We start from the raw sequence: 23,946 nt of genomic DNA on the forward strand, positions 1-23,946 counted from the left end.
ATCAGTCAGCTTGGTAGAGAAGTTATTAACAAATTAATTACTAAGTTAGAGTCCAGGAAACTGTAAGACGATACGTTCAGTTATAAATCAAGACTATATATTAGTCATTGTTAGGTCAACCATGCATGTAGGATCTAGTTTATAATTAATCTGATAGTCTGGTGTAAAGTAATGCTGCTGAGAAATCATTCTTATCAGGTTCATCTAACACTATCTTTTGGGATAAAATTTGTGACACCATAAAAAACTTTGAACAAAAAAATTAAAATGATAACTACAAAAATCTTTTCTACAGTTAAAATTCTAAGTAACTTTTAAAATATAAAATCTGGATTTTTATCATTACAGTTGCGTAGTCAAAAATAACAGTATAGAAGGAAGTTATATGCCAACAAGTAACCAGTAAGAATAGCACATTACTAATCATTCAGACACTTCAAGGGATAAAAATCTGTATAATATGCACTTACTAGCTCCGCTTCCAATTGTTCTATGGAAAAGTTGTGACATCCGAGGACCAAGAGGACCAAACAGGTGAGGAGGAAGACCCCTGGCCTCTAAAAGAGCTAAAGAAAAAAGAAAGGCAGGGGGAATCATTGAGTTGATTTAAAAAACTGATCTTCCCTAAAAATGTCAAAAACTGATTCACCTCCTTCAACTGTGTTAGCACAACATTACTTTCCACTACGAATTTTAAAAGAAACCTTATACAAACACAAATTTAATTAGCTACTATAAATTAAAACACTTCCATGTAATTTCTAAATATGAAGCTTTGGAGAGAACTTAAAACATATACAGATCAGAACTATTTAAGAAAACCATAAAAGTACTTTAGGTAAGTCATGTACTAAGAAGCCTTGCCTTGTTTTCCTATAACATTACTTCCCAAGAGACTTACTTTGGTGACCCTGTCCAGAAGCATGAAAATCATAAGTCATTTTTACCAGTTCCAAATAAAAGCTATATTTATGAGTGGTATCATGGGGAAGCTTTTAAAAACTTGCTATTTATTTCAAATTTTAAAGTGAAGTGAAACTTTCAAATAATGTCTCTTGTAAGCCTTACATTGGGAGTCTATTAAAAAAATCCATCATCTGAGATATAAGTACAAACCCACCTAATTCATTCATGGAGTGTATGTTATACAAGATTTTTTTTTTTAAGATTCTGACAACATTAAAAAATAAATAAAACCTAGAGTTTACATGGGGAACATAGGGAAAACCCACAGTATTTGATTTTAGATACTAGAAAACAACAACATATTGAGGTGCTTTGTAATTTATTACTCAAGCCAATTATACATGTAATCATGTGAAAAACTTTTTTGAAAAACTATGAGGCTTTGCATGGTTAAACAGTAAAAATGAAGACAGGTCATCTCTGAACCCAAAGTATCAAGTTAAGCAATAACAAAAATTTTCCCAGAAGGTGCAGGTATACCTAGAATTCCTATATAATATTCAATGAATATAATATGAACTTTGAGTTCAAGTAAAGAATAGGACTATCTGCAAACTCAATGGCTGTCTTTACCTTGTAATCGTCCCATCTCAGAATCATCCGATTCACTCTCCCCAGAAGTGGTCATGCCAACAGCCCCTGCAACAGAACTAGAGGCTTGGGGAGAGGGGGAAGGTAAGGATTAGGAGGAGCATTTAATCTTATGTCTAGCTTACCTTAAAAAAAACCAAAGCTTTACAGACTATAATAAATTAAATCTCTCTTCCTATACACTCAGCCATTCTACAACTGCCTGACATATAAATCTAAAATTCAGGAGTTAACAAAGAGCTCAGCACAGTTACATAAACACACATATGCAACCTACATGCCCTTGAAATAGCTTTCTCCTGTATTACTCTGCCATTAGTCAATCAAGTCAGGCTACTAAAACAATTCTTGTTATTTCAGAAATGTAAATAAATAATCGTTTATCTACTTCCTCTAGCTGCAAGAGTGTGAAAAGATCATAAACACTATTCCTTTTGGAATGAAATACTGAAGACATACATTACAACTAACACGTAAGTATGAAAAAGAGAAACTTATATGCCAAAAGTTAAAGTAGAATGAATAAGCAGAATTCCATTACAAAAAACATGTATGAACCAAAACAGAAACAAAACCAGTTTATGTTAACAGCAGCAGATATTATGAATCTAACCAAAGAAGAAGAAACTAGCCGTCTAAGCATATGTTTAGACCTATAAAACTTCACACATAGATTTGTTCCACATAAGCACATCATTAACATCTTTGACATAAATTTTGAGAGCTCTTTTGAGCTGGGCGTGGTGGCAAGTTGATCACCATCATAGGAAAGACAGACAACACACACACACCCATACACAGCATAACAAGATCCAGTTTAAAAGTAAAAAGTGAGGACTGGAGAGATGGCTCAGGTTAAGAGCACTGACTGCTCTTCCAGAGGTCCTGAGTTCAAATCCCAGCAACCACATGGTGGCTCACAATCATCTGTAATGGGATCCAATGCCCTCTTCTGGTGGGTCTGAAGACAGATACAGTGTATCCATATACAAATAAATATATCCTAAAAGCAAAAGATGCCAATGTGCCAGCCACCTATTCTACATTTTAGAAATAAACATTATTTTCAGTAACTTCAGATTCCTTTTCTAACTCTTTGATAAGGGTTCAAACAAAAGTTAGCTAATGATGGCCCAAAGACTGAAATCCAGGTCATCAATTATTTGTTAATGCAAGCAACAAGAACAAACTTGTATGTGTTTATTTACGTATACTGTCTTATTATGTATACTGTTAAGGATAAAGCCTTTGAGATTAAGAAAGATGGTAAGAAGGCTAAACAAACTGCACTACACAAAAACTACTTATGAGGTAGCATTAAGATGCTTATATGCTGAATTGTCAACATGTTTGCTTACAGAGATCCTTCAGGCACAGGAAAAAAAGCTTTCATGACTTAAATTCAGGTATGGTCATTATACCAATGTCCTATAAACAAGTTATAGTATTTTAGGTACTAAGACCTAGTCTGTTAAAAGTGGCTTTTTAAGTATGGAGAAAGCAAACACAAAGTTAAACATAAAATACCTCAAGAATCTATAATCATTAAGATCTATCTATTTCTGATAATTTTCATAATAAACATCAAATTACATTTCCATAAAGGTTTTAATCAAGAAATACAACTTGTGAAACATAATTTAAAAGGCCTGTTCAGTTGACAGGACACCCCTATAAAATCCTAATAGAAAGAACACACTGGAAAGATGTTTACAATTCTATTATGGTAAAACTTTAACTGAGAGAGCAACATCCTCCTGCAAAAAAAAAAAACAAAAACAAACAAAAAAACGCTATAAAAGGGAATAGGTATTCTGCTTTTACAAATGGGTAAGTTCCCAACTGTGACAAAATATGCTACCACTCAACAAAGAGAGTGAACTTTATGTCAGCCCTTTTATGAGTAGAGGCCAATGGAGGACATCCAATTTCTCTATCTATTAGTACCTGGCTTACTCCCAAAACAGTGTCTCTCAGTGAACATGGAGTTAGCTGTATGTTGGCTTAGGCCAACACTGGGGTCACAGCTCTATAAACACAAAAGGCCAAGTTCAGCTTTTGACAGAGGTACTGGGGATCTCAACTAGCTAGAACACTGAGTCCCTCCCTCGCCCTTGGCAACTCTTTCAAAGTCTGACACAGTTTTGTCCAATGATGTTACCTTTACATACTGTTTTACAAAATTAGATACTCAGATCAGTTTAGTCTTTAGACTAACTTGATTAATAGAGAGAACTGTTTTGTGAAATGCAGTCAACTAACAGCTATCAACTCAAAATTCATAAGTCAAGCCCAAAACCTTTATTCATGCTACACATTTCTCTATAGTCAAATATAAAAGTATGACTATCGACAGAAACAACCAAAACCCAGATTTTACATCAGAAATACTAATTTTTTTTAAGAATTCTACTTTAGAATGCCAGGTTTCTAATAAACACTTCAACCTCTTACAAAGATAAAACATTAGAAGGCTTACAGAAGAATTTTTACACTTGTCAGAAATTGCTAAATAGCATTATGTGTAAGTAAAGAAGGCAATAGGAAGATCTATGCCATAAAACTCTGTACTATGATCAAAAAAAAAAAAATAGCTGTTTTTTACTTTGTGTTCAATCATATGGTAATACAGCCATTAACACAATTTATTGCACTAAAAATATTTAGTTAGAAAAAGAAAAGCATGGGTGTATTCCAGATGGTGGTAGCGAATGCCTTTGATATCCTGGAGGCAGAGGCAGGTAGATCTCGGTGAGTTTGAGGCTAGCCTGGTCTAAAGACCAAATTACAGGACAGCAAAGACTACAAAGAGAAACCCTGTCTCAAAAAATTAAATAGTACTGGGTATTTTAGCTTCCACCCTAGTCACAACACTTAGAGGAGAGGAGACAGGGTCAGAGCCAGAGTGGCCTACACAGTGACTACCAGCCAGCCAAGAATACCTAGTGAGAACCAATCTTTTGTTGTCTAGAAAACTATATCCTCTTTCAAAACAAAGTAAAACCAAAAATACCACAATGGTGAAGGAGGGGTTTTTCCTGCTATAAGGCATCAAGAACAGAGTAGAAGAAAACGAGACACCAGCAGACTTAGAGCAGTATTAAAAACAAAACTAGAGGCTTTCTAGGATATGACACTAATCATTTCTTGAAATTATAAATTCTTAATATAAAAAGTGAGCACTAGAATATGCCTATTTTTCCTTGTCATTTTACTGTTTGGAAAGAAGTCTTCTACCAACTTCAGAAATCACTATTCAAGAGACTGACATAAAAAAGTAATTGAAATGACCACAGATATCTCCTCTATGCTATTTTAGGTTTGTATTTTTCTCAGAAGTATTTTACAGCCAGCCAACAGAGGAATTTCTACTATCCATAAAGGACCCCATACCCCAAAGCTTAGTAAACCCAATACTCCTCGAACAACAGTTAACACCATGTGTATCTTCTGCAACAGTCAACATCCCACAAGTATCTATTTTAAATGTGAATGACAATAAAACACTATATTCCCTTGAAGCATTTAGCCTAAATAATCAATACATCAAAGATCAAATTCCCCTCCCCCATTCTCCTTTCTAACTTTTGAGTGTATCCATTCAAATTAAATTCTTCTATACCTAGGGAGAAAACAGTGCTATACTATGTACTTGGCTTCTAAGACCTGGGTTGAAGGGTCATACAACTTAGCTTGGAACTCTGGGAAAGCTTAACCAATGTGTGCCTCATTTTTCCCTCATTTATAAAATGGCAGTAACAGAACTCACACCTCAGCAGGTTGTTTTCAATATCCAATAGGAATATGTGGGAAGTGTTTAAAGCCACATCTGCAGAGTGAACAGGTGCTGCTGCTTATAATTACTGTAACTGTCAACTCTAACGTATATTCAGAAAATTTATTCCTGTCACTCATTTGAGAATTGGCCTCACACTTCCATATTCCGACTTAAAATAATGAATGGGTAGAAAGTGATATTCAATACTGGAAACCAGAGGCTGTACATTTTCAGCCTTAATCAGCCTGTAAATGAAGTAGCTTATATTCTTCCAAATATTTACCAATTATATATTAAGAAAAATACTTTTAAAATTTCATTCCCAATAGAAGAAAAGCTAAAATCCACTGTCTAATTTTTTTTGTAAAAATTAGGATACAGAAATTACTTCAAAAATAAACTAAGCTAAGCAGAGTACAGTAACTGTGGGTAACCAGACCTTTCCAGCAAACTATGATTTATGACCAGCCATAGGGATTAGAGAAAACTACTGCAAATCCTAATATTAAATCACATTACAGGAAAGTGCTTTGTACATTAGTTCATTATGCTTTGCAACTAAATTTGATGTGGCATGATTGTAAAACTACAAAATCACAGTGATGAATGAATTACAGCAATTTCACACTATATTTTAAATTTTACTTGCCACATTTTGATAATAATTACAGATACTTAAAGAAAAAAAATACACTTTTTTTTGCCATCCACTATAAGCAAGAAAAAATAAAATAAGCCCATAAAAATCCAAATATAATTAAAATAGCTTGGGAAAAAAATACATTTTTAGGGCTTAAAAAATGCTAAGATTTACATGCTTAGAAAGTGCAACTTTACTTTTTTGTTATGAATTTAAATTATGAAACAATCATTTGTCAACTCCTATCTACTAATCAACATATAGAAACCTTAAATGGAAATTTTATACCTTTTTATAAAGCCCTCTGAATAGTAGTACATGTATGGACTGGTTGAGAATTTAAATCTTAACAAATGAGCCCACTAATCAATAGCACCCAATCTATGATCTAAAATAAATGTATCTTACAGTAAAATCTATGGTAATACTCTCCCCTCCTTTTCATTCTACTTACGATGTAGAAAATTCATCCAAAAATAAATTTGTGAGACAAAAAATATTTTTGTGTCTTAGAGCTAAAAAGTGCCAGACTACCTGCAGCTCCTTGGGGAGCTTCATCTGTCCGAGCAGCTGAGGAATTTACTGTCTCCTGGTTGCTTTCAGGGTCTGCCATTTTCTCTTGCCGCCGGGCCTCAGCTGCTCCTCTCTTGCCCAGGCCAGAGCCTCGCCGGCTGCAACAGAAAAATGTCATCATAGTCAGCATTACCAAGGCACTAGGAGCAATGTATAGACAACACAAAGCTCAAATTCACAGAACACAAAGCCAGTTTCTTCTCCCTTTTAAATAAAAATTGTTATAGAAAAATCACTAAGACATTGTAAATCTGAAATTCTTCCAAGTTATAGCTCACACAATACAGGCTTCTGTGTTACTGGGAGCTGTTGTCATCTTTACAGACAAACATGATTTTTAAACACTTTCAGCTAGATGTAAAAGTGGATCCTCCTGTAGAAGAAAAAAAAAAGAAACTACACATTTAAAATACAGCCTCATTTACAAACATAGATAATAGACAAAGGCTTACAGAACAACAACAATAGGCTGATCAAAAGAACAGTGATATACTACTGTTCATGCCCATACTTTATGTCAGACTACCTAAATTATCTAAATTCAAACATCCTAACACTACAAAAACAGTTAAAGGCTTAATATTTATGGAAAACAGATGACTGGGAAGACCTGTTTAAGACAGAAGTACAAAATACACTACAGAAAATAAAGTAATCACATTTTATCATCAAGTTCATTAACAGTTTATTGATAATAATCTTGGGTAAGTTGAGAAAAAAATAACCAACATTACAAATACTGAGACACGGTTACCTGATTTACCTGAGGATATGATAAAGCCTAAGGCTAGACCACCACTGAAATCAAATAGTGAGCAATTAGTAAGCATGAAAATGAAGCTTTCAATTACCTGAGGACTTGAGCTGCTTTCTTAGTAAAAGCTAAAAAGAACTGGGAAAGATTAATTAATCTTTCCTTCATAAGTAAATATTTCATTCAAAACCTAACTTACCAAGCTGCACATAAGAGATTCAAATTCATCTAACATTTATTTTCACAGTATTTTAGGCTAAGCATCCTGCATTTACAAGTTGCTACCCTCAAAGATTTTCACTCTGAAATAAGCATAGAAGCTCATTAGATACTAGAAATTAACTGTAAATGCCTCATCTTAGCAAAAGAGTAAACAAGTTTAAAAACTAACACTACTTGTGTTATGCCTTTGGGGCTTTGATTATGAAAGTTGGGCTTCATGATGGAGAGATGGCTCATCAGTTAAGAACTCTGTTCTTCCAGAGGTCCTAAGCTCAATTTCCAACAACCATATGGTGGCTCACAACCATCTGTAATGGTTCTGATGCCCGTTTCTGGTGTGTCTGACAAGTGCTGCAGTTTTTCTTCTGGTGTCTGAAGACAGCTTTCATTTTGATGTTTTTAATTTGCCAGCTTTGGGACAAATTAAAGTCTCTCTATATAGCTTTTTCTGTCCTGGAACTAGCTATGTATACCAAGGTGTACTTTGCCTCTTCCTCCAGGTTTTAGGATTACTCAGCCAAACCACACCTTACTGAGTTTACTCTTTAATTCCACTGATAATTAGTGCAAATTATATATAACTGGAATCATGCAATATTTGTTCTAATGGTCCACTTAGATTGGGGGGGGGGGTGCCTTTTAATTCCAGCACTCCAGAAGCATCTGGATCTCTGTGAGTTCAAGACCAGCCTGCCCTACAATGACTTTCAGGACAGACAGGGCTACACAAAGAAACCCTACTAAAGAAGGAGAAGGAGGTTTGTTTGGCTTTTTTTAAAAAAATTTGCATAAAGTTATTCCATTAGTTTTGTTTAATATTAAATTACATTGTTATGCATATTAACTGGGCTAGGTATAGAACATACCCCTGTTGCCATCACTTAAGAGACTGAAGCAAATGAAGATTAAAAGTAGCAGGCTACCTAGGACATAAACCAAGATCCTGTCATAAACAATGGAAGAGGAGGGAGAAAGGAAGGTAAGTTAAAAAAGAAAAGAGGGGGTACGTAATGTGGAGGATTGGGGTCAGGGCAGGGTGAAAAGGGAAAGGAAAATTTGGGTAATATTATGTACAGAAAGATTTTGATCAAAGCTGAGAAAAAAATACTAAATTAATTAATTACCTGGTACTAGCACAGGAGCCCGTGGTCTTTTGGCGTGTGCTCCTCCTCAAACTGGGGAGCTCAGCAGGTGGGGACTCACTGCGCTTCTTGGTAGACTTTCTTAAACCTTTACAAAATGTAGAAAAGTTAGTATTAATTAAATCTCTAGGAACCTTTGCTTTTTAAAAGCCTACAAGTTCTTTCCTCAATCAGTATAATCACTCAGCCCAAACAGAGAGAGAGAGAGAGAGAGAGAGAGAGAGAGAGAGAGAGAGAGAGAGAGAGAGAGAGAGAGAGAGAGAGAGAGAGAGAGAGAGAGCTCGGTGGTACATGTCTTTAATTTCAGCATTCATTTGTTTGTTTTTATTTTTCAAGAAAGGGTCCCACTATGTAGCCCTGGCTATCCCCAAACTCAGAGATCTATCTGCCTCTGCCTCCCAAGTGCTGGGGAGTAAATCCATGGACCACAGTCATCCAGCTCTTCATTTACTTTCTTGATGCAGTCACACACCTAGGCTTTCTCACTTAACCCCTTCAGCTTTATCCTTGGTAAAAGGAGACAGAGCACAAGTGCATACTGCCAACGGAGCTGACAACAGATTTAATATTAAAAAAAAAAAAACAGCCACTTGTGGAACATGCTATATAAACCTTTGTAATTGGGTGTAGAAATGGGAGGACTGTGTTCAATATAATCCTGGGCTACAAGAGGCTATCTTACAGAAAGAGAGAAATTTATTCAAGATTACCTCTGCTACACAGTGATTTCAAAGGCACATGAGTTATACAAGACCATGTTTAAATCAAAAACATTTAAAATCAAAAGGGAGGAGAATAGTAAATATATAGTATATAAATTAAAATAGCAAACAACTTTTACTTATAATAAATCACTTGAAAATCTCTTAAAAGCTAAAAGGAGGTGGCACAGGCCTTTAATCCAGCACTCAGGAGGCAGAGGCAGGCAGATCTCTAAGTTGAAACCATCCTGGTCTACAGACTGGGTTCCACAAAAGCCAGGACTACACAGAGAAAGCCTGTCTTAAAAGGCAAAAAAAATAAGCAAAATAAGAATGTCATGTTAGATGTATCTTTCTACTTAACATGATAGGAACAGAAACGGGATTAAAGCAAAGAACCACCTACTGTCATTAAAAAGGTCAGTGCATATGCATAGAAAAACTCTTGCCTATAGAATAAGAAAAAAAAAAAACTTTAAAAACATGCGCTAATTTCTCTCCCTTCGAAAAATGCTACTAAGATGGCATTTTAAAACTGCCTCCTGAGTGCTGGGATTAAAAGCACCCAGCCAGCCTCTTTTCCTTTTAACTCTGAAGTCCAGGTTTAAGATGAAGCCTTTGGGGTTGGAGAGATGGCTCAGTGGTTAAGAGCACTGACTGCTCTTCCAGAGGTCCACTCTTCCAGAGGTCCTAAGTTCAATTCCTAGCAACCACATGGTCACTCATAACCAGTAATGGGATCTTATGACCTCTTCTAGTGTGTCTGAAGACAGCTACAATGTACTCATTACAAAAAAGAAAAAGAAAAATCTGGCATAAACCTCTGGTCCCAATGCTTTGGAGGCAGAGACATGTAAATCTGAGTTTGAGGCCAGCCTGGTAAAGAGTTGAGTCCTAGGACAGAAACAACAAACATCTGATACATAAATCCACAAAGTTGGTAACAATGAAAGAGCTACAATCACAAATCAAATTTCCAAGTGAAAAGCAAACATATTCGGTACTTCAGTCCAAATGCAAAAGGTAGAAGACGAAGATCAATCAAAACTGATTCTACAGACACACAATATATAGAACCACATTTTTGAGGCTAAAACCAAAGATTCAATGATGAGGAGTTTATGGAGCTACCAGATTTCCAGATCCAGATTACAGATTTCCTGCATAGCTTCCAATTATACACCTGGGTAACTTTCTGAACCCAGTATATTTTACAAGTGAATTACAGAAATCCTTGATTAAAGGAGACCGTCACAAATAAATAAGACATAATTCTCCACCCCAAAACCCCAGGAGTCTTAGTTTAAGCTCCTCAGAGCTTTGACACACCATCAATTTCAGAATTTCAAAGAATCTTCCCTGTGAAATTTTATCAACCTAAGAAAAACCTAAAAATATTAACAGATGATGTTTCATTATAGAATATAGTATAAGCAACCATTAGGCAGCAAATCAGCCTAATCAGAAGCCAGCTCCTCAACTTGAAGTCAAATTCTGCCTGGGATTTGGGGGGGGGGGGGGATTGATGCCCACAAGATGCTTCAGTGAATAATGGTACTTCGGTACAAGTCTGAAAAGAACTGGTTCTATAAAGTTGTCCTCTGACCTTCAGACTTATAATGCCTAGACCAGAAAGACAAAGGCACACAGACAGAATATTCCTGTATTTTGAAAATAAGATTAGGCAAGATTGGCCCTAACTACAAGTAGTGGTTTGAGAGAAAATGGCCCTTGTAAGCCCATAGGGAATGGCATTATTAAGGTGTGGCCTAGGGAGCTAGAGACTGGTCAGTGGTAAAAAGCACTGGCTCCTCTGCCAGAGGTTCTTAGTTAAATTCCCAGCCACAAGCAGGCTCTCAATTATCTATAATGAAACAAGATGCCCTCTTCTGATGTCTGAGGACAGTAACAAATTACTCACATTAAATAAGAAAAAAAAGGGGGGGTGGCCTACTGCCTGAGTGCTGCCAAACTTCCCACATAATAATAATGAACTAAATCTCTGAAACTGTTAAGCCAACCTCAAATATTCTCCTTTACAAGACTTGCCATAGTCACAGTGTCTACTATAATTGAACATTTAGTTTTTCATAAAACTGTCATGAAACCAACATCTGAGTGTTCCCAGTGTAAAAACGAATTTGCACAACACCCAAAATACTGCTGTTTGCTGAAGGTACTTACTTTCAGCTTCCTACATTTTGTGAGACTATGTTAAGAATAAGTCTCTACAGATATGCACTTACTCTTTAAGTATTATGGCCATTTCACAATAAATTTTATAACCTTTCCTGCATTCATCACCTGCTAAAATAATGACAGAGGTAGGATTCAAGTCCAAGACTGTTGCTCTATACTTCCAACCTTCTCCCACAAAACATATCTCGAAGCCAGTAACAGATCCCTTTCTTTTAATCTCTTCATTGCTATGCATTTTTGCTTTAAGACCAATTTCAGAATGGCCTGGGTTTCAATATCAGCACTAGGATTTTGAACAGAAGCTATTAGCCATTCGCTCCATGTTCTACCTGTAATCTCAGAATACTACTTGCATAGAAATCTGATAGACAAATGAAATGATCCATGACTATCAAGCAAAAGCACAGAAAATATTGGCTAGTCTTTTGTTCTAAAACTGCTTTTATTTTTTAAACAAAAACCAAGGCAGCAGGGCATTGTGCAACACACCTTCAACCCCAGCACTTAAAGAGACAGAAGCAGTCAGATCTTTGAGTTTGAGGAGGGCCTGGTGTATAATTAGTTTGAGTTTCAGGACACAAAGCTATGTAGACAGACCCTATTTCAAAAACCCAAAACAGCAAATATATGGCCAATAATGTAATATGGATTCTGCAATTATCAGCAAAAGTGCACCTTTTTATTTCTCAAAGGTCTTAATATTAAGAAATCTATTTTTAATTAGTAAAACATGAAAACTAACAGGGTAGAAAGGAGGGGGAAGGAAAACAGTGAAGAAAGCAAGGATTTCACAAAAGGCTATCTTCAAACCCGAATTACTATCTCCCACTTTAAATGTATAAAGTGCTCAGGAAAGTTGTTCTGACCCCTGGATAAAATTCCTGAATTTATTCTAAACCACTATTTTAAAAACATATACAACTAATATCATAACCAGTACTTACTGGATGCTTTAAAAAAAAAAAAAAAAAAAAAAAAAAAAAAAAAAAAAGCTCCTTCCCTAATTTCAATAGCTTGGGCTATCATTAGAACAAGTAGTAGCAGTGAGATTAGGAAAAGTGCCAACCACATACAACAGTCTGAGAAAATGGCATTGCAAAATGAAGTCTGATAATATAAATGATAATGTAAAGCAAGTTTAATTGAGTTTGTGCTGTCTCTCTACACAATGCTCATGAAGGCCCATAAAATCTACCAAAAAATAAACAATAGTCAAATTCGATAATAAAAAACCCTATTACTGAAGTTGCCATAATCCTAGAAGAAAGGATACAGGGGGAAAAAGCTAGTACTGAGCTTACGAGTCCCTCTTTTCACTGCCTAGCCCTCATAGTGCTGGTGGTAAGTGGTCTAAGACTGTTGAGAGCTTTGGCTCAGCTGTGAATGAATCATGGCCAGATGAGCCAACTGAGACAATAATGACAGGACTGTGAAATAGGTAACCAACTGCTTTCTGATCAAACTTGATGATCCACAGAAAAGAGTTCACATTTGTTACTGCAGAAGATAGGAGTCTATTCAGAAAGCTTTTACCGCTAATTTTAATGTGGATTGCTAAATATACATGGTGTGCTTATCATATTTCCTTCTAAGTAACTATGTTTATGCTCAGATTGGTGGGACTATTTGGTGAGATAAATATCTCTCAGTGCTCAGTGCCAATAATACAGACTAGTAAGAATGAAAGAGTGCTGAATGCTTTAAAGGGACATCCAGATCATGCCCTACAAAGTGCAAGAAGCATTGCAGGAGAGGGAGGAAGACAGTCTGGAACAGAGCTGTTCAGTCCCTAGAATCTAAAGTGGAAGGTAGAAAGAAGCCACCACCCTGCCAACTACTCATTCTCCCATCCCCAACACACACGAGATGGAGAGGGAGGAAGAGGCCTGGGACCAGAGTTTGATTCCTGGAACTGACAGGGTAGAAGGAAACTTCCACAATTTGTCTTCTGACCTCAACATACACTAAATGACACCTGTGAACCATCATGCACACTTAACACAAATAAATGTAATTTTATTTAGAAAATAAAAAGGTTATGGAAAGGGAATAAGCGGGAGAAAGAAATGCTATCTCCCCAATATGACTTCGTTTTGTAATCCTAATCCTGATCCTTAAGCAACTTCACATGATCTCACTAAGACTAGTCTCATCAGCAATCTGTCCTATAAAGGGAAAAGGCTCAGAGACACCCACCCTTTCAACCTTAAAATTTATACATATTTTAAGAAATTGATGATAAAGGCATAGGTGGTTAGGTAAATGTCCTAGAAATAATCCCTCATAATAATCCTGTAAGTGGCCCTGGTAAAATTTATTCACTAACACATACAAAAAGAGGCATGCACATTTAAGTTGGGGAAGTAAGGGGATTTTTCAGAGAGAAACAAACGAAAGGAAATAGCTATGACTAAATTACATGCACTTATGAAGAACTGATGAAACCCATTTTGTACAATTAATATATACTTATTTAAAACCCTCCCCCTGCCTTCCTCTCCCCTTTTCTTGAAAAAGGATCTTTTTAAAAAAATAAGATTTATTTATTTTCTGAATGAGAGTACACTGTTGCTGTTTTCAGACACTCCAGAAGAGGGCATCAGATATCATTACTGATGGTTGTGAGCCATCTCCCCAGCCCTGAAAAAGGATCTTATTACATAGTCCTAATTGCCTCAAACTCTGCTTCTGCCTCAAGAGAGCTGGGATTGAAGGTGTGGACCACCATACCCATCCCTAAAAACTATTCCTTCCTTAAGAGTCGTTAGTGGTTATTCATCCCTGGTTTGATTTCCAGTACCCAATGGCAGCTCACAACAGTCTATAACTCTGGTTCCTGGGAATCTGAAACTCTCTACCAAAAAGGGAACCAGGCATGCACATGGCAAACAGACATAAATAGAGGCAAAACACACATAAGTTTACGTGTTGTCTGTTCAGAAAAGGAAGCTCAGTAAACAGTGTTGCATGCATATAATTTCTACATTTTCGAGGCTCAAGCAAGAAGATCAAGAGTTAAAGCCTAGGGGGCTGGAGAGATGGCTCAGAAGTTAAGGCCACTAAATGTTCTTCCAAAGGACACCAGTTCAATTCCAGCACCCAAATAGCAGTTCACAACTGCATGTGACTCCAAGATCTGACACCCTCACACAGACATACATGCAGGCAAAACACAAATGCACATGAAATAAAAATAAATTAAGAGTTCAAACCCGGGGTACAGAATGACCTTACATGCACAGAGATCCTGTCTCATTAGAAATGAAAGAAAGAAAGCCAACCCAGGAGAAGAGGTTGAAGATATAGTAGCCCTTTAGTATTTATTGTCCTCACTTGGCCATGGAACAACCTACCTTAAGAAATAAGAACAAAATGAGATAATTAACTTGAGTGAAGTATTGAGAAGGGAGAATCTGAATCATCTGCAATGCAATATAGAGCCAATTCAATTCACTAGCTATGAAAACTACCCAGCTCAGATACCCCCAGAGAAAGCTATATGCTATTATTTCACTTCAAGTGAGAAGGGATAGGAGTTGATATTTAGTATTTCCAACTATCAAGAAAACCTAGGCGCAGAGAGGTCAAGCTGTGAACAAGTCTTTCATTCCATTTGACTGCAAACTACTAAACTTGCAAATCCCGATCCATTACCTGTATCACTTTAAATGATGGCACCTTTCCAACAATCATATGATATATGTAAACAAAAAAAAAATGTTGAGCAGATAGTTTTTACTTAATGACAAATATAAAGACACCATGACAAGTGTAAGAGAACAAGTTGTCCTCTGGCCTCCCCAAGCACCATAGCACATGCCTACGTACGTGTATATACATAGAGATTTAGTACTAAACAGAGTTAACATCTTAGTTGACTATTTTTGAGTTAGGCTGATTCAACATTAGCTGAAGTTGAACAAGAATGTTAGTGAAAGGGCTCATCAGATGGTTCAGCCAGTAAAGGCACTTGCCACTAGGTGTGATGACCTAAATTCCACAAAGCAATGTCTTCACACCTCCACATATGGCATGTGTACCCACACACATATACATAAACAAAACAAACACAAACAAATTAGTTCTTTTAAGAAATGCTAGCAGCAAGTACTCAAAAGCTTTCAATAACCAAGAAATACCGTAGTCTATCAAACCAGTCTCATAAAATAACTCAAAAGAGAAAACTACCTGAATTCCAACGTATATACCCATAATCTCTGGCAAAAATATGAAGATCACAGTACTTGAAAGTACTTAAGCGACATGCTGAGACTGGGTCAAGAATTTAAAAAAAAAAGAAAAGAAAACCTTTAGTTTTTTAGAAAATAAAACTGTGCCAGGTTAGTGATAGTGCATGCCTTAGGTCTCAGCACTCAGGAGGCAGAGGCAGGCAATCTCTGTGAACTCGGGGCCAGCCTGGGCTACAGAGATAGTTCTAGGACAGCCAAAGAAGGATACATAAAGAAATCTTATTTCTTTTTAAGATTTATTATGTCTACAGTATTCTGCTTGCATGTATGCAGAAGAGGGTATCAGATCCCAATACAGAGAGTTTTGAGCCACCATGTGGTTGCTAGGGATTGAACTCAGAACCTTTGGAAAAGCAGTCAGTGCTTTTAACCACTGAGCCATCTCTCCACTCCTGAAACCTTATTTCCAAACAACTCCCACCAACACCAAAAAAAAAAAAAAAAAAACTATGAAAAGGATGTGGCTCACTGCTCTCTTAGTCTCTCTCTATCCTTTCTATAGTCTTATATAAAACAGGGAGGAACAGCTTCGACCATACAGTATGAGCAGTTAGAAGGTCAGCATCATCAGCATCATCTTTTCCCATCAGCTTTAAAGAGAAAGGCTCCTGAAGAAGGTAAGGTGGATGGGGGAGAGTGTGCGTGTGTTTGCATCTCAAAGGCTAGTTCAAGAAGAAAAACATATAGCACTGTGCTTATTCTATCTGTTTCTTTGCTTGGATGTATTGCATCTACTCTTCTACAAGTTTCAAGAGAACGATATTCTTTCCATTAAATTAAGTACCCAGAAGTATGTGGAAAGGATGAAACAATCATCTTTTAAAAGCACCTTAAAAGTTATAAAATATTGCTTTAAAATCTAGTACAGGGGCTGGAGAGATGGCTCAGTGGTTAAGAGCACTAACGCTCTTCCAGAGGTCCTGAGTTCAATTCACAGCAACCACATGGTGGCTCACAACCATCTATAATGGGATCTGGTGCCCTCTTCTGGTGTGTCTGAAGACAGTACAGTATACTCATATATAATAAATCTTTTTTTAATGTAGTACAGAATAAATAACTTTCTCAGGGTTGACATTAGAAAGTAACTGAGTATTAGATACTATAAAGACAAAGACAGACACCAAAATATGATTACTTAGCATATTATCCTTAAAGTTATCCAAATTTAACTTGTATTTCAACTAACATGCATTCTTATATGAAGATAAAATAAATCCAAACAAAACAGAAAAAATAAAACTGATTTGAAAGCAAAATCACTCCTGACCAAGAGATGTTCTTTAAGTAAACAAAGACCTTCCCATAAACTTACTTGCTAATTTGGCCTGTAATCCAGAAGGTCCAGGTTTTGATGTCTCTGACTTAGAAGACCCTGGAAGAGACAGTTTTGTTTTAGGTAGGCTAACTTTGGGGCTGAATCGAGCAGCCCAATCAAATTTTGAAGAGCCACCAGTTTTACTCTGTTCTTTTTCCCTGCTACTTCTTCTGGGACTAGGGCTGGATGCTGAACGGGAACGCCTGGCCTTGTTCTGGTCTTTTCCTTGTTTCACCCTGGCACCTGCTGGAACAGTAGAAGAGGCCGAGGCTACAGCTGAAGATGAGGAGGAAGTAGAGGCAGCAGAAGAAGAATCGGTGATGGTGCTACACCCAGCTTTGGCTGAGGTGGCTGATTTTGAAGCCAGCTTGGTGGGTTTTGCAGATCTCTCTTCGATACCAGTTGATTCGGACCCAGAGCCACTCTTAACACAAGAACTCTCTGTCCTTTTTCTTTTCTGACTCCGTGAACTACCAGCAGCCACACTCTTTCTGGTGTGAGCCTTGCTTGTTGATGGCAATTGTGCAGATTTCGGTTGTTGCTCCTGATCTAAATGTCTCTTCTTTGACTTACTATGTGGCTTATTGGTTTCTGAGAGAGACTCAATATGTTGAAATGCTCTGGGCTTTTTCGCAGAGCTAGGAGAATTGGTCCTGTTGTAGTCTGGACTAGCACTGCGCTTCACTCCTCGAGAATTGTCTTTTTTAGGCACCTGCCCCGTTTTCTGCCTTTCTGAAGTATTGGCTCTGTCTGGATCCTCTGGTTGTGGAACTATGACAGCAGATGATGAACTGCAGCTTCTAAGAGGTTAAATAAGAAAAGAGTTAGAGATAGGTTGTCATGAGTAAATCTGTCTTCTAACAACACTTAGGTTCCCAACTCCCTTAAATTTCTGGGACTTTGGGGGGAAAGGTGGTGGAACAAAGCCTGAGAAGTCCACTATTAACATTTTCAAAAAGTTGAAAATTGAAGGAAAGTGCTGTGATTTTTAAATGTACTTTGTTCTTATGGGAGTGGGGAAGGAAGTGGTATTATCTCTCCTGTAGCCCAAAATGGTCTATAAAAAGGTTTTCAGTTAAGACAGTGTTTTCTTTGAACACACTGGTTCTCCAGCCTCCACTTCCCGTGTGCTGGGATTTTAAGCTTCTGCTACCATGTCCAGATCAAAGTGAGAGTACTCTTTGATCCAAACATCTCTGACACTAACAAAAATGCTTAGTGGTTCAGAACTACTGAGTTTGAATTCAGAAGCTCTTTTCTAAAGACAAATGTTTTCTTAGTGTACAGAAGAAATAAGCATTTTCTGAAAGGTTAGATATCATCTTGTAAATCAAAGAATTTTTATATAGTAAGTAACACCCCTTTTACAAAGCCTCCTACTAATCCAAGATCTGGAGAGATGGCTCAGTGGCTTAGAGTACTTGATGCTCTTGCTGAGGACCAGGGTTCGATTCTCAGCACCCACATAGTAGCTCACAACAAGTAACTCCAGCTCTAGGGGACCCAAAGCCCCCTTTTGGTCTCCTCTAGCATCCACATATATGTAAACATATGCACATTATATGTGTGTGTATGTATATACACACACACACATTTTTTTTAAAGAATACTGACACATAGACTAACAACAATAATACTGATTTAAACAGGTTCTAGCACTCAGCATTAAAGAAGATGTTAAATGACACCTTGAAATGCTGACAACTGGGGGAAAGGCATTTAAGTAAAAGCAGTTGTTACTTACTCTTAATAGAACATGAACTCGGTTCCCAAAACCTATACCAGGTTGCTTACAACTACCTCTAACTCCAGCTCTAGGGAATCCAATGCCCTCTTCTGGCTTCTATGGGCAGTGGTATTCATGTACACACATATGTATACACACACACACACACACACACACACACACACACACACACACGGTTTTTTAAAATACCTATCATGGTTTTGTTATGCAAATAAGGAACCACATACTCCTAAACAAGTAAAAAATTTCATGGCCTAAGGTAGGTATCAGCAATACCACTGAAAAGTGAATAAAATACAGAGAAAAAAATGGTAGTGACATTTAAGATAACTTCACACATAAGCTTTAATATTATAAAATAATTCAAATTTAATTTAAGTCTTCCTTGAAATTGTATAAGCAATGTGAAAATTTACCTTTTAGAAAGGTGTCCCCTTGACAGTTCAGTAGTAGTATTAGATTGCACTTTGGGTGCCTTAAAATTAGATTTTCTACTCTCAGGAGGGATATATCCCTTACGTTTTGCCTGCCCTAAATGTGACCTGTCAGCAGAAAATCAAAACAGAAATCTATCAGGACACTGAGATGAAAATGCAGTATTGAAAGTGAAATATTTTTACATTAAAAAGCCTCCCAATCAGTTGACCTACACATCCCCCAAATATTAATTAAATTGTGATCCTATCAGATAATCTGAGAATTTTGTTTTAGAACCAACCACCTCTATACCCAAAGGGTAAGATTCCTAAATATCAGTTACCAAAATGCATATTGTGCTTATTTAAGCATTTTTCCAAGTTTCATTACAGAAATTCTAATATTTTCACACTTCGTACATGCTCACATGCACGTGCAAACACACACACTCACACACAAAACAAAAACAACACAGTGTAGGGTAACTAACTAAATGATAATGTACTACATATTCCCAAAACTGAGAACTTTGAATACTTAAAAGAAATGATAAATAACATAGGAATATTTAACTTAATAAAAGTTTTAATGTTATTACATAATGTATGATGGTATCAAAAGCATTTACATAGTACCCCATAAATGTGTGGCTTTTTTACATTTTAAAAAATAGGGTGATGTGAATATGGTTGTTAAACATTTACTATAGCTGTGTATACAGACCAGTGAGTGGTAAAGTGTGTGCCTAACTATCATGCACAAGATCTTGGTTCAATCTCCAACACAGAGGAAAGAACCTGGTTTTTTGTTTTATGTTTTAACTATGCAGAGTGAGTGGTAAAGTGTATGCCTAGCTAGTATGCACAAGATTTTGGTTTCAATCTCCAACACAGAGTATGGGGGAGAACCTGTAAAACCAAAAAAAAAAAAACCTTTGTAGAAAAAAAGCAATTGTGACTCACAAAATAATGATGATTTCCAATTTGTACATTAAAAGTCAGGTAATACAGAAAAAAGACAAATACAGAACTGGATAAACCCACTTTCAACCTGGTTTTGCAGAGAAAAATCAATGTGGTCATCAAATAGCAAATAAGACAACAAGAAATTAAGATAGAATTAATCAATAAATAGACATATACATATACATCATCCTGGAGATACTTAACAATTACCACAGAACATCAGTGCATGTTCAAAAAACTTCAATATACCTACATTTTGTTTATTTACAACAAATTTGTATTATCAATGGCAGCATTATTCTAAACAAGCAAGTTTGAAGAAATTCTATTAACTGTTATATCTTTTATGTAACTTCAGTCCGGGTTTTACTTTATTCAATAAAAAGGCACATAAATTTCCAAAAAAAAAAAAAAAAAAAAAAAAAAAAACCTAGTAATCTGGCAGTGGTGGTACTTGGGAGGCAGAGTCAGGAATTTGCAGAGTTTGATACCAGCCTGGTCTACAGAGTACCAGGGAAACCAGCATTGGGAGAAACAAAAAATAAAAACAAAACAAAAACTAGTATTATTAATAAAAACAATTGCTACCCATGTTCATTATAAAAATGAAGAATGAGAGCACAGTATTACTAATACTGAAGACAGTTACCTTTCTAAAAGTAACTCATGACTAGGTTACAGCTTGATATAAAACTTGGGCTGATTATGCAGAGGGCCCTGGGTTTTTTCCTAACTTTGCAAATTGTTCTATAAGAAAGGTATGCCATTATGTTTTCAGGAAACAAGACTTAAGCAATAAATAATATCTATACATTATATCACCCAGGTAATATATATTGTTTTCATAGTTTTGTACTTTGTTGTTATTTGTACTGAAGACTGAACTCAAGAGCATGCTTAAGTAACTGATCACACCCAATACAGCCTCTCCACCCTAGCATTTCTCTACACTGAGGCATCAAGCCTTCACAGGACCAAGAGCCTCCCCTCCCACTGATGCCCTTCAGCTACTTTAGTCCTTCCCCTAACTCCTCCATTGGGGTCTCTGTGATATATTTTTCTTAAAGTAGGTGTCAAATTTTTTCCTAGTAGCCTGTGTGATCAATATTATAGTAGCTAGTGTTAATGTCAGTTATATTCCTAACATTATGAGATGCATTTTTTGCACAGAAACATGGATGGTAAATGGTTTTATTGCCACTTTAAGTTAAATAATAACCTCAGAAGTCAAATTGCTATAAACAGAAAAGCCAGGGTTTGTACCAAAATTATTTTAAAATAAAAACCACCTTGTCCAACTATGCCATAATCTCACTAAAAAGACACGGTACTCAAAATCATCTGTGTAGGACAGAGATGAAGAAAACTTGAATTAATCAGAGCCTCAAATTATTCTTGGATAAGGAGATTCAATATTGTAAGAATGCCAAAGAAATGGTTTCTAGATAGAAAGTGATGCTACCCATGATTTTGTCATCTTACATGTGTAAGCTAGGAGTTTGCACACAATACAGAAATCACAGTCATGGGGCTGAGAGTTTTTCAGCAGCAGAGTGCTTGCCAAGCATATGAAAGCCATGGTTCCAATCTATATAGCATTGCAAAACTTAAAGGGGTGGGGGGGGATCATCCCTGATCTGTTTGCTGCAAATAGTTTCACTAGTAAATACATAGACATGATAAAAATGAATTAAGAAAAACACCTTGAAATGTGACAGTAAGATACCTGAAAAATACACTTATTTTCTAAGTCTATATTTGCTTTACAGCTTTATATGTTACAAATTTCCAGGAAAGCAAATAAAGCAACAGAACTATCTGTCTACTTAAGGCACTGAAATCTACTTTTGTACTGCCACATTCCAACTCCTCACAGATGCCAACATATGAATAGACAAATGAAATATCAATAGCCAAGCATTTATCTATTTAAATGTTACTTGGCAGTGGCTTTCTGCTTATTTTTATTTCTGCAAAATGCTAATACATATTAGTGTTTTTAAGTAGTGGTAAGCAAACAGTTTATATAAATTCATTTTAACATAATAAAGGAAGTCAGGTATTATGGCATATGCCTTGAATCTCAGCACTCAGAAGCAGGTGGGATAGACCTGATTTAGAAACCAACTAGGGCTACATAGTGACAGCCTATTGTGGGTAAAGAATGTGGGGAGGCCTAAAAGACTGACACACTAATGCGTGATGATAGAAACCCTGTATCTGGTGCTAAAAATTACTATACTTACCTATTTCAACAAGTATTATGAGAAAATAAACATCAGTCTGGTTCTTTGTCCTCAAAGAATTCAGTCTCAAAATATTTAATATACTAGGTATTCTACTGAAATTCTCCCAAAGCTACTAGTTATCTCTACCAGAGACTATTTAGGCTTTTCAAAACATCTAGCCTGCCTGTAAAGAATCAATAGCAATCAAAAGACCAATTCAGATACCAGCCAAAGTAGAGAAAAAAAATTTACAAAAGTCCACATGCTGCCCAACAAATAGCAGGAAGAGAACCTGGAACCTTATAGCTTACTTTAGTTTCACGCATATATTTTACACAGTACCAGAGAAAAGGAAACACCAAAACAATGGGAAAAAAAAAAAAAAAAAAAAAACTACTGATCTATTTAATGCTGTAGAGATCTCAGAAACTTATGAATTGCAATGACTGTTATGACGCTACAGTAAATATCTTATTACTGATGGCTAAATACATTATCTCACTTAATGTTCAAATGATACCAACAAAGTCGTGTTGCCATTTTCTTAAGGGAAGTTTATCACAGCCTCCAAGTAAGAAAAGTGAAGTCCAATTATTCAATTTTCAAGTTTTTAGAAAAACACACTAAATCTGTAAATATTAAATTGTTCCTAACCCTTCCAGTATTTGACCCCTAATTGTATATTAAAAAGAAGATGTTATGTTAGAAAAATAGATTAGCTTCCTTCCATTTCCCCTTTATTGTCTGAGGGTCCCGGCAGACAAAGCGCTCCCCCTCTTTGGAGATTGCAGACTTGCTACCCTCTATGGAGGTTCCAGATCTTTCCTCAGTATAAAAGGTTTGCCTTCCCACATCTCCTTTATGACTCTAATCTAGCAAACTAGAAATGAAAAATTAACCATCACTTTGAAATATGAGACATGAAAGTTACTTTTCTTAATTACAGGAAAGCAAACTGAAAAACTAACACGAAACAAGTTACAACATCAAAATTTCAATATAAGCACATTTTTATTTTTCTTTACCTGTTTATCTTGACTAATTCTTTTCCCTTTGGGACCAGAATGTCAATCAGTGGTACAGTGCCTACTTAGTAAACTGTACCAATACCCTAAAATTTTAAAATTTTCCTAATTCCACAAAATTCTAAAAATTAATTTATTCAATTCTACAAAGTACTAAAGAAGTTCTAGACACACACATTACAGAATAAAATCTGGACCACTGCAATAATCTGTCCAATCATGAAAGAAACATCAAATTCTGTCCAATGTGTGAGCATCAGTAAAAAGGGCAAATATTTAAATTAACAAAAGATAATGACAGCTAGACAGGATACTGGACACACAGGTGTAAACAGCTATATTCTAAACTGTATTTCAAAGACAAAACTCAAGCTCTCTGACCCTTCTCTCTAGACTCCAACTCTTCTCTCTTTCTTAAGTCTATTTCTTT

General features: G+C 36.2%; 1 protein-coding gene across 10 annotated transcripts in view; it reads right to left on the reverse strand.

Moving 5' to 3' along the window:
* TRIP12 (thyroid hormone receptor interactor 12) overlaps positions 1-23,946 on the reverse strand; it is a 106,033-nt gene that overhangs the window by 50,181 nt on the left and 31,906 nt on the right. For 5 of the 10 annotated variants that reach the window (XM_080933312.1, XM_080933310.1, XM_080933311.1 and 2 more), the window contains exons 3-8: positions 19,298-19,423; positions 17,132-17,934; positions 8,649-8,754; positions 6,510-6,646; positions 1,540-1,623; positions 471-566 (exon numbers count right to left, since the gene is read on the reverse strand). In XM_080933312.1, the coding sequence (XP_080789438.1) occupies positions 471-566; positions 1,540-1,623; positions 6,510-6,646; positions 8,649-8,754; positions 17,132-17,934; positions 19,298-19,423 (1,352 nt within the window). The remainder of the gene's footprint in view (positions 1-470; positions 567-1,539; positions 1,624-6,509; positions 6,647-8,648; positions 8,755-17,131; positions 17,935-19,297; positions 19,424-23,946) is intronic. The other 5 variants (XM_080933308.1, XM_080933316.1, XM_080933315.1 and 2 more) reach the window with 2 other exon arrangements.

Source organism: Micromys minutus (assembly GCF_963924665.1).
Source record: "Micromys minutus genome assembly, chromosome: 19".
Taxonomy (NCBI): domain Eukaryota; kingdom Metazoa; phylum Chordata; class Mammalia; order Rodentia; family Muridae; genus Micromys; species Micromys minutus.